The sequence below is a fragment of the Nannospalax galili genome, unplaced genomic scaffold, assembly GCF_000622305.1.
Source record: "Nannospalax galili isolate Female #2095 unplaced genomic scaffold, S.galili_v1.0 scaffold196, whole genome shotgun sequence".
Taxonomy (NCBI): Eukaryota; Metazoa; Chordata; class Mammalia; order Rodentia; family Spalacidae; genus Nannospalax; species Nannospalax galili.
The window spans coordinates 68,611-80,142 of NW_008337421.1; the positions used below are offsets into that span (position 1 = coordinate 68,611).

At 36.8% G+C, this 11,532-nt stretch overlaps 1 protein-coding gene across 1 annotated transcript; it reads left to right on the forward strand.

The window, feature by feature from the left end:
* Positions 1-9,879: 9,879 nt before the first annotated feature.
* Positions 9,880-10,560, forward strand: LOC103733679 (olfactory receptor 4K3-like). Its single transcript, XM_008832573.1, has one exon. It carries the CDS (start codon positions 9,880-9,882, stop codon positions 10,558-10,560), a length of 681 nt encoding a protein of 226 aa, XP_008830795.1.
* The last annotated feature ends 972 nt before the right edge of the window (positions 10,561-11,532 follow it).

The window sequence follows — 11,532 nt, forward strand, 5'->3', positions numbered from 1 at the left end:
GGAGAAATAAATAATATTAAGGTTGTCTGAAAAGCCATAGGAAAGTATAATATACATTATATACATATGTGTGTATGTATGTGTACATATGTGTATATCTGAAGACAATATAACAAAAATTTCAGTGCCAACCAGGGGAAACCTCTCATCGAATTGTTGGTCAGGGCTGTCCAAGAGACTCCCAAAACAATGTAACATACACTATTACTATATAATTTGTTGCTTACCATAACTTGAAACTAAGACCCTATTTCTGAAGACACCACATACTTAAGGCACGACTTGAAGTGATTAAGATGGAACTGACCTGGAAGCTTCCTTTGTGAAGACTATCTCTCATAATATAAAAAAAGTGTTATACATGCTGCCAAGAGAAAAAAAATCAACCAGTGTCCTACCCAGCTGAATAGCCTATGACCCACAACAATGAAAGTTGCAGGAAAATAGTCCTGTCATCTAATAGTGGCATTTCTATATTGAGTGTAATCAACAACTGTCTAGTTGGACTTGACACACACCAATAGGAGGAAATCCATACGTGGTACCACAAACACAGCCAAGTACACATGGCTGGAAATGTCCTAGACTCTAGAAAAGAGCCCACTACATCAATTTTCCTAAGCCAATGTAATATCTTCCCTTATTCTCCATTCTTTCCTTATATTCACAGACAAGTGTAGCTCTCACCACTCATCAAAGAAGCTTATTTTTGAAACTGTGGAGGATACCTTAAAGTTCCACAACTGATGAAATATAAACAATAAGAACTGTGTTGTTTATAACCTCATTCGATATATCTACAATGCAACTCCCACATCTAAGGCTCAGAGAGCAACAGAAATGAGGGAGCAGAAAGAAATTGTAAGAACCAGTGGAACAGGATGCTTACTGCTAGATAATGCATTCTAAACACAATAAAGTGCACCTCTTAAATCTCTGCACCAGCTGACATTCTAATGTGGATGGGGGGAATCTCATAAAGTCCCACCTCTAGATAAAGAGCTACAAGCAATCAATATCTTCTGAGGCACAGATAATCAGTTTTCTCCAGGAACAAGATCCATGATAGGCTATCTAATCCCAAGTGGTCTGCCCTAACCACATGTACACAGAAGCACCAATAAATGGACTCAGTGATATGATATAATATAATAAATAGCATAATATAATACTGTATATGTAATAAAAATAATGAAAGAGCAAGAAATTGAGAGTGACTGTGGCTGGGCTTGGAGGAGTTTGAGGGGATAATGGATAGCTGGAACCGATTTAAACACAATATTCATGTATAAAATTCTCAAAAACAAAAGAATATGCCATAGAAACCCTATAAGAAATGTACATCTGAACATTAATGCATTGCATACCTAGGGGCTGCTTGGAAGAGAACACAGTGCCAGATAGAAGAGACCTCCCTTAGAGTGATAAACATTCCTACAGTACTCATCTTTTTGCAACAGATGGAGGATGCCACAATTTGCACATCTCGTCAGCCATAGAGAACATACACCTGGGAGACGCCCAGTACTAGGTGACTCACCCGAAGTCAAATTATTACCACCAAGGCTCATGGAACATACAGGAATAAGGGGTAGAGAGAGGGCTAATACACCCCTCAACTCTCAACAATGAGGCTTCCATGTACATCAGAGTTCGATACACACAGAAGGCCTCAGCTGGCCAAATTTTGGAAAATAAGAGACTGTAGAGTGTAGCACGGGACTCCTACATGGAACCTCACCCAGCCATGGTTCAGGGACCATTGTGGAAGAGGAGGCAGAGAGATTGTAAGAGCCAGGCCTGGTTCATGAACACAGGGAGGTGGAGGCTTCCAGGCCACTGGAGGCTTGCTCATGTGCGCCTGTGGCATTGGTGGCTTCCAACAGGCAGTACCCCTATCAGCTCAATTAAAAAAGGGCTCAAAATGGAGATGAGAAATAAATGGTGGGTCAGCACTAGATCAAGAACTATTGGAACCAGTCAGTTGCTGCTGGGTGAGGGAGAGTGTGACTTACATACAACCACTAGATGGGCTGGCTAGACTCCAGTGGACGCACTTACACTGAACGACATTTGGGTACAAAGCCTGAATGAATAGGACTCAGCATGTATGGCAGAGTGCGTATGGTTCCATTGGGAGATAGGGGAAGATAATAAGAACTTTGCTGCTTCTAGCCTCACTTGATACATCTACAATGCAACTCCTGAAAATAAGGCTCAGAGAGCACCACAGATGAGGGAGCAGAAATAATTGTAAGATCTAAGGGAACAGGAACTCCAAAATATGATAGCCCCAAAATTTCTGTATAAGACCAACACCAGTTAATTAGGATGGGGAAATTTCAAAAGGCCCCAGCTCTAGATAAAGAGCTACACTACCAATGGTTTCTATAGTAGGGAGAATCAGTTTCCTCCAGGGGCGATATCCATGATAGGTTATCAAATCCCAAGAGGTATGCCCTAATCCCATGTACACAGACACACCAATAAATTGACTCAGTGATATAATATAATAAAAATAATATAAAGAGTATAATATATGCAGTGACAATAATAAAAGGGCAAGACATTGAGAGTGAGTGGGGCAGGATTTGGAGGAGGTTGAGGGACAGTTGGAGAGTAGGAACTGCTGTAAATACAATATTAATGTATAAAATATTCAAAAACAAAAGAAAATTTTTATCAGAAGAATGGAGGACAGGACATGAGAGGGGTAGAGAAGTGGGGGCATGCCTGAGGGGATATGAGAGATGTTCTGAGGGAGGGGTACTGAATACATTCAAAATACGTTGTATAAAAAATTTCATTAAAAATTTTAAAATTCCAATAACATCTCTTCAAAGAAATTTGAAGAATATATTAAAGTGTTTATGAAGTCCTATACAATGCAAACAAAAACCGGAGTATACATGACACTACAATTTCAAACAAATTGAACATATCAAGAGGGATCGTAATACCTGATTGAAAATCTTTTAAAATATCTAGAAATTTATAAAGTATGATGTTGGCATACAAATAAGTAATTGTCTATTTAGATCATTGAGTATAAAATGAGCACAGAAACTAATTCACACATGATTGTTCTGGCTGTCACCTAGAAAACCAAATATCATGAAATAGTAAAAAGTCAGTCTCTGAGTTCAAAGACAGCCTAGTCTACACAGTGAGTTCCAGGACAGCTGGGGCTACAGGGAGACCCTGCCTCAAAAAGACCAAAAAAAAATGAATTAATTAAAATGCAAAAGTTACAAGTTATATAAAAGCAAATAAAACATCAGTGGCTACATTTTTAACATGTGATGTGCTTTCAGTACAAAGAACAATGCTGGAAAGCATGAAGGTCATTTCACATGCAGAAGGTTGTGGATTGATCAGGGGAACACAATTTCCCTGTATACATCTTTCATCACAAAGCAGTAAAATACATGAAAAATCTCCAAGAAGAGAGTGGTACACAAAAAAATTGAAACAAAACACTAAAAATTTGTTCTGATTAACTGACATAATTTTTAAAATTCAGAGATAAATTGCGGCAGACCAGCCCAGACCGGAGCACTCAGTCCGACAGGAACAGGGGATCCAAGAGTGGGAAAGGATTCAGCAAGTGACAAACAGACAGAAGAGATCTGAATGTAATTTTCTAAATTGGAGCATCAGATTTTATATAAGTTACAGAACAAGACTGTGCAAGCATCAGGTTGATTTCATGGTTAATCATTTTCTTAGAAATACAATTTAAAATCAAAGCAATACAGGACAGTGTACAGTGTTCTTACCTAATTAATCAGAGGCTATACTGCTTGTCCTTTTTCCCTCAGTGGTTTGGCAGCACCAGCTACTTATGAACTTCATGGTTAGTAGTTCTATGGTTTCGTTTTTCGATACTATTAATTTTGAGGTTTCAGTGGCCGAAGCCAATGACTAGGCCAATGAAATTGTGAAATAGCATCTTTTTTTATAATAACTCCATATAACTTCAAAGGCTTGTTTCTCTAATCCATAAATCCCTATTCTTTCTTTCCATGTTTCTTATACTCCCTGTAATTGTTTAAGTATACTTTGCTGCTGACTTGTAGTAAAGGCACCAAGGTAGTCTGGACCTAGCTAAGCTACCCATAAACTATAGTGAATACCATGAAACTTTCCTTCCTTGAATATTTACATATCTATTATTTCTTTCATAAGCTCCTGTATGAGGAAGTGGTTCATCAGTGGGCTCGGGAATTCTAATTATGCTCTCCTTTCCCTTAAGGGGATGCCATAGCCTACCTCTCCCTAGCTCGTAGGCAATTCTAAAGTCTGTCTTAACTGTAGGCAGCAATCTTCTTTTAGTATCCCTTTGATCTCCTTGAGTCAACTCTAGGGACTGAAGCAGGGGGATTATTTACAAATAATTCTTCTTGCTGTAACTTATCTAGAATTTTCCAAGGTTGCCTATCCTTAACTGCTTTGATTATTGCTTGAAACAAGAGAGGAGCATTTGGAGGAAGTCTAGTATCGGGTGACTGAGTTCCCAGGAAATCATCCATATCTAGTCTCTCTTCAGGTGGGCCTAATGACCTGAGTAGGTACAAAGCAGTTTCCCTACGAGGAAAGAACAGGAATAAAGACAGCAATAAAGACAGGAACTAAAGCAGAACAGCCAAGGACACAGCATGCTTTAACATAGCCATTCTCCAGGAGGCAGTCTTCCTTTGAAGTTTTCTCAGCCTTCACCCATGGAGAGTTCCTCACGCGGTTCCACTGGAGGTGGCGTCACAATAAATCACTATTATTGACATATATGTTAACACTTCTTCAAATTCTCAGAATGTCCCTGTTTCAAGTCCATAGTATTTGTACCATAACTTAGTCTCAATTGATTTGAAAGGCCTTCTTCTGGCCTCCCTGAACTATGCAGGACATAGGTACACTTAAGTACATATAGGCAAAACACACATACACATAAAATAAAAATAAGTTAATCAAAAATTTAAAAACTAATGCATCAGCCATTTAGTTAAGACCACCCACCTATTTGACAACTCTTGTCATATATCAGGAATTGTATTCACAACATATTTCATCTTAGGACCATATACTATGCTCAGTCCATGGTATTTTTAATAACTAGAAATGCAATTTTATTACCTTCTGATTATGTAGAATTAAAAATTATGATTACAATAGGCATTTGCTTAGTATTTTCTATTTAGCTGAATAATTTTAAACTAGCTTTTAATGCCAAGGTGATTTAAAGGATATTTATTTTTCTCCCTTACTTGCTTTAACAAGGTTGCAACATTTGATATCACTCTTAATAAAGACATCCCCACGAGATACCCCAAATAATTACTTCCATAGCTCTTGTCTTGTTCAGAACATTTAACAAGCCCTTTCTCCCAAGGGACTACTGCAGGTGGTGAACATTTGTCTGGCTGATGGAAAGAACTTTATTTCTGCCGTCTTCACAAATCATACATGTCTTCACAACACCCATCAGAATGGAAGTCTGAAAGAAAATCTGATCTAAGAGGGAAAAATGTGGGGTAAGTGATTGCATCTCTCTGATTTGCTCCTCTAAGATAATTCTTGGAAACTTTCTATTGTCTGTTTCACAGAGTCCAGTCTCCCTGGAACTGAGAAGGGATTCTTTATCTTCTAACATTTTTGGGAGACAATTCATGGCTTTGTAGCAGTGCTCCTATTTCAAATGGCACTGTCTCAGGTTATAGGGATTTTCATCCGCTCAACTAAAGGAGCCGCACACAACTAGCACTGGTCATATGGACCTTACTATTTTTTTAACTTTACTTATTATTTTTATATTATGTGTATGTGTGTATTGCCTGCATGTAGGTAACTGAACCTGTGTAGTGCAATGCACATGGAGGTCAGAAGAGGCTCTCAGATCCCCTGAAACTGGAGTTATGGGCAGTTGTTAGCTGCCATGTGGGTGCTGGGATTCAAACCCGGGTCTTATGCAGGAACAACCAGCGTTCTTAAGCACTGAGCCATCTCTCCAGCCCCGATTTTACTATTATCAATGACTTTTCAATTAGAAAATGTCAACTGTGTAAAATATCATTCATCATGATTATTGAAATAGAAATTATTATAAATCTGAAATTGGTGTAAAATTTTGCTACTACAGAAATAGGACTAAAATTCATACCCTAGAAGGAAAGATGGCATCACTTCCTCCTGGCATGATCCTGTGCATTCCCTTAATTCCTGTCAGGGAACTCTTTGCATATCCTTTCATGAACAGGTGTATTGATGTCACAGAGCTTAATACATTCATCATTGAGTACACGTTCAGAAATGCTTTTCTTATTTTTTTTATTGTCTTTTTGAAACAGGGTCTCCCTGTAGCCCCAGCTGTCCTGGAACTCACTGTGTACACCAGGCTGGCCTCAAACTCACAGAGATCTGCCTGCCTCTGCCTCCCAAGTGCTGGGATTAAAGGTGTGGGTCACCATGCCTGGCTCAGAAATGCTTTTGTATCTGCAAGAGAATGAACACTTTGTTGTTTTATTTTAATGCTCCTTAAAGAGCAATTCATTTTGTCCCCTTTCCTTAATATTTTGTATTCTTATACATCTGAGCTTTATTAGCATCTTTTAAAACAACCATCTCTTAGTTAAGGATTTAGAAAGTGTGTTGGTAGACTTTCCTCTCAAATGCAGGTCACTCAATACATCAAAATTCATGTGGCCATGGGAAGAGTGAAGCAGACCATGTGCCTGATGCAGCCCATGCATCTGTGTGTTCTATAGCTGCTGAACATAATGACTTACAGAAAATGTAAAGAGTAGGTTCTTTAAAGAGGGATAGTCCTTTATTTTGAATACAGGAAGAACTGAAGTAGTACTTTTTTCAAGATTCACCAACAAAATGAGGAACAGAAAAGCATATTTATTAACACACTCATAGAAGTAGAAAGATTATACATATATATATATATATATGTTAAATTAGAGTTCTCTTTGGACAGGTTTGGACAATGAAAAAGAAATATATTTGTTCCATTACAGGTGGCCAACACGTAATGAAGTTTCAGTTAAATATAGCTGAAAATTTTAGTTTGTTATTTTTGCCCAATATTGCTAATATGATAATCAGATTAGTTCAAGAATATTTTCTTTCTTTTTTATTTATTTGCTTTTTGAGACCAGATCTCCATATAGCCTCAGCTCTGCTGGAACTTCTTATGTAGATCAGGCTAGCTTTGAATTCACGAGCACCCACCTGCCTCTGCTTCCTGAGTGCCAGGATTGAAGACATGTACCACCAAGCCCAGATTCAACAAAATTTTAATAACAGCAGAAATGTTCTTTATAAAGCTGCCTTGATAACTTATCTGTCGGTGATGTCCTCTGAATGTGCATAGCCATCCTTCAACAAATTACGTATTCATGCACATTTACCATGATGGTTTGGCCATTTATTGCTATTTATATAAATTTTTCACACAAATAAAAAATTTGTTTTTGAAAATTTACTCTGGAAAATTTTAATTGGCAAAAACTAATATTTCAGAAAAATGTTCAAATTATTCAAATTTTGTGAGGGATACAATTCTACTAATTTTAAAATACTTTTTTTCAGAATTAGGTCTGTATTAGAAAATATGTGCTTACAAATGCAATACAACAGACCTACATTTATTTGCATACGTATGTAATCTGAATTAGAATCTCTTCAATATGAAAGTTGTGACTACTACTATGTATCTCCTTTTCTTTAGAAAATGCATGTGCTAACTGACCCAGAATTCTGATATCCTGAGTTATACTTTCTGAGTCCTTATTATGGATTCAGTGGGAAGGAAAAAATAGATGTTGTGATTAGGTAATGGATTTTGTTATTCACTTGCTTGATTTGATATTATGGAGATTTTAACATATAAAAGAAACTGAGATAAATAAATTAAAACACTGTTGAGAATGAACTGATATATGGGGAAAGATCATTGTTTTTATCACTGAGCTTGAAGAGTATTGACAACTCATTTAGGTATCAATTAAAGCCCCCCAAATAATTCTTTTTTTAAAAGTAATACACCCTGGGGGCTGAAGAGTTGGCTTAGTCATTATGAGCACTGACTCTTTCAGAGGATCTGAGGATCTGAGTTCCCTTTGAACAACCATCCATAACTCCAATTCCAGAGGATTTGACACCATTCTATGACTTCTGTGGATTTTCATGCATGTGGTGCACTTACATACCTGCAGACAAAACACATAAATAACACATAATCATACACATGAAATAAAATTAAATACTTAAGAATGGTTGAAGAAGTAGGACATGGCAGTGCAGGCCTTTAATCCTAGCACTCAGGAGGCAGAGACAGGTGGAGCTCTGTGAGATCAAGGCCAACCTGGTTTACATAGCATGTTCCAGGTCAGCAGGGACTACAGGGAGACCCTGTCTCAATAAGCAAACAAACAAATATGGGGGGGGTGGCTCAACAGTTAAGACTGCTGGTTTATTATTATTAATTTTTAATCCTGAGGCTGGGATTGACTGCTCCCCTTGCTATTATGGTGATTTATAACTGTAGAGAATGAACTGATATATGGCGAATGATAATAATTATTATCCCTGATTGAAGAGTATTGACAATTCATTTAGGGATCAATAAAAGCTATAAAATTATAATTAGAGGTACATAATCGCTCTTTGCTGAATGTTAAATTTTACATTCCCTCAACACTGAAAATCTAGGTGAGCTATGCAAACACACAGACACACACACACAAACACACATTATTCTCATCTAAAAATATATTAATTATGAAAATCAATACATAAATAATAATATATAAGAATAAATATCATTTGCCAGGCATGGTGGCACATACCTTTAATTCTAGCACTTGAGGGGCAGGGGCAGGCAGATCTCTGTGGGTTCAATGTCAGCCTGGCAGTTCAATATCAGCCTGGTCTACATAGTGAGTTCCAGGTCAGCTGGCGTTGCAGGGAGACCTTGTCACAAAAAGATCAAACCAGAAAAAAAAGAGGAGAAAAGAAAGAAACAGAAAACATTTATAACTTGGATGGCATGTAAACAACAATATTCAAAAGCCCTGAATTTTGAAACATCTATTGATAAATAATTTTTTACTCATAAGTTTAAGCTACGTGGTGTTTTAAGAGTCTATCAAGGCAGACTGTAAATATGAGTTTCTTTTATCCTTGTTTAATTCATTTATAAATGACTGAATATTTAATTTTTTTCTAAATCATTTAAATGATAAATTCTATTTCCTATGGATTTTAATAAATGTATAGTATGTTCCAAGTATATCAATTTCTATAGCAATCATGTGATAAGTGTCCTAAACTTTTATAGAGATTTGAAATATAATTATAGTTTTATGGTATCTTATAGGAGGTTTCTTTGAGGCTCAAATGAATAATTATACACATAAGAAAATAAGATAATTCATGTCCTTTGTGTTGAAATTCAAAGTTGACTCACCATCATCCCTTCAAGTTTATACCCTAAAATTAATACATAGTGTAGTGAATGTGGGTGCCGTACTCAGAGCTTTTGGTATCCTCCTGGAAAGAAGCTGGCTTCCAACTGAAGGTGGTTATTTTTTAACTGTTAATGTACTACCCTGATTTGTCTTATTTGTGAGAGTACATTTCTAACAATTCTTTCTCATAGTAATCTTATATTGTTTTCTTGGTATATTAATATTACTTAACTTTCAGAACATAATGTTATTTAGATTTGGTCAAGGACATCTTCTTGCAATTATAGTTTTCAGTTTCAGATAGAGAATTTAAACTTCAGTGTATTTCAGATTCAAAAAGCTTCACTTTCCTCCAATTAATCAACCATTTTTCAGGTTATTTCAGGGGAACCACAGAACAAAATGGATGAAGGAAGTTAATCAGTCTGCAGTGCCAGAATTTGTGCTTCTGGGACTTGGCCACTCACAGGATGCTCAGGTCTTACTGTTCATGCTATTTCTGGTTGTTTATGTCACCACTATAATTGGAAATATGGTCATCATGATTTTAGTCCTCACTGACTCCCATCTCCACTCCCCCATGTACTTCTTCTTAGCCAACCTGTCCTTTGTTGATATGTGGCTTTCCTCAGTCACCACTCCTAAGATGATCAAAGACTTTCTCACAGAGAACAAAGACATTTCCTTCGAAGGCTGCATGTGCCAGATTCTCTTCGTGCATTTTGTTGGAGGGGGAGAGATGGTGCTTCTGGTGGTCATGGCCTATGACTGCTATGTAGCCATTTGCAAGCCACTCCACTACTCTACAATTATGGGCCTTCAAAGGTGCACTGGCCTGGGGGTAACTTCCTGGGTAGTTGGCTTTGTGCATTCTATAGTTCAACTTGTACCAAATATGCAACTTCCTTTCTTTGGCCCCAGGGAAATAGACAATTTCTTCTGTGACATACCACTGATAATCAAACTTGCCTGCCTAGATACCTATTGTTTGGAGGTTTTGGTAAATATCGACAGTGGAGCTATTACTGTAACTTGCTTTGTTCTGTTACTGATACATATATATGATTCACATCGTCAAACTTTTTAAAAGAAAAAAGTGGCTGATATTTGGGTTTCATCAACTAAACTGACATGAAACTATAACATATACTAAATTAGTAAATAAGTGCAATCTAATATTATATCTCTTAGTTATTCTATTTTCAGTCTTGCAGCTTATTCATAAAATTAGTTATTAGCATCTATGGAGACTCCTGAAATATATTCTGACTCAGATTCATAGCCTTATTTTACATAGCTAATTCTTGAGATTTCAGTACTCCATAAAGTGGGTGTTACATGCTAGGCAATGATCAGACATCTTCACATCAACGCAGTTCAAATGTTCCATAAACGTACTTGTCAAATATATTAATCAAGCAACAATTAGATCTACCTTTGAGAATTCAAAACACATTTTAAATTGTCATCTGCACATGATAATTATATTTCTCTAAGATTTATACTTTAAGTGAGGTCAATTAATTAATGAAACAATGAAATCATAAAACATAACATTTACATCCTTCAAGTATGACAAAGAATACAAAGTGTGCTAGGATGCATTTGTTACAGGGTTATGACGGAATTTGGTTTTATGCCTGTTCACTTACTACATGAGGCAGAATGTAATCAAACAGTTATTTTTTCAAAGCTAAACTTTAAGTCATGCAAACAAAAGTAATAGAACATGTTCTTCAGCATCATGATCAAATTCAGCAATTAAAAAATTAATTTGGGGGCTGGACATCTGTCTGGGACCCTGAGCTTCTTCACCTATCACTCTTCCTTCAAGATAACCCCCATCTCTCTCTGTTATTTATGGACCCCCAGATCTGGAAGCTTTCACAGACATGTCTTAATTAATGGAGCTCAGATCTCACAATAAAAGCATCTTTATGCAGCAGATAGTGATTATCACGGAGAACTGTAACTGGCCAATGTACAGATAATAAGAGGCTGTAGATTGCTTATCCATGAATAGAACACTTATTTGAAACTTCTGCCCCTCAAGGCTGAG

Bases quoted from the DNA above. Each gene is read 5' to 3' on its own strand.
- LOC103733679 (XM_008832573.1), top strand. From the start codon at position 9,880: ATGAAGGAAGTTAATCAGTCTGCAGTGCCAGAATTTGTGCTTCTGGGA.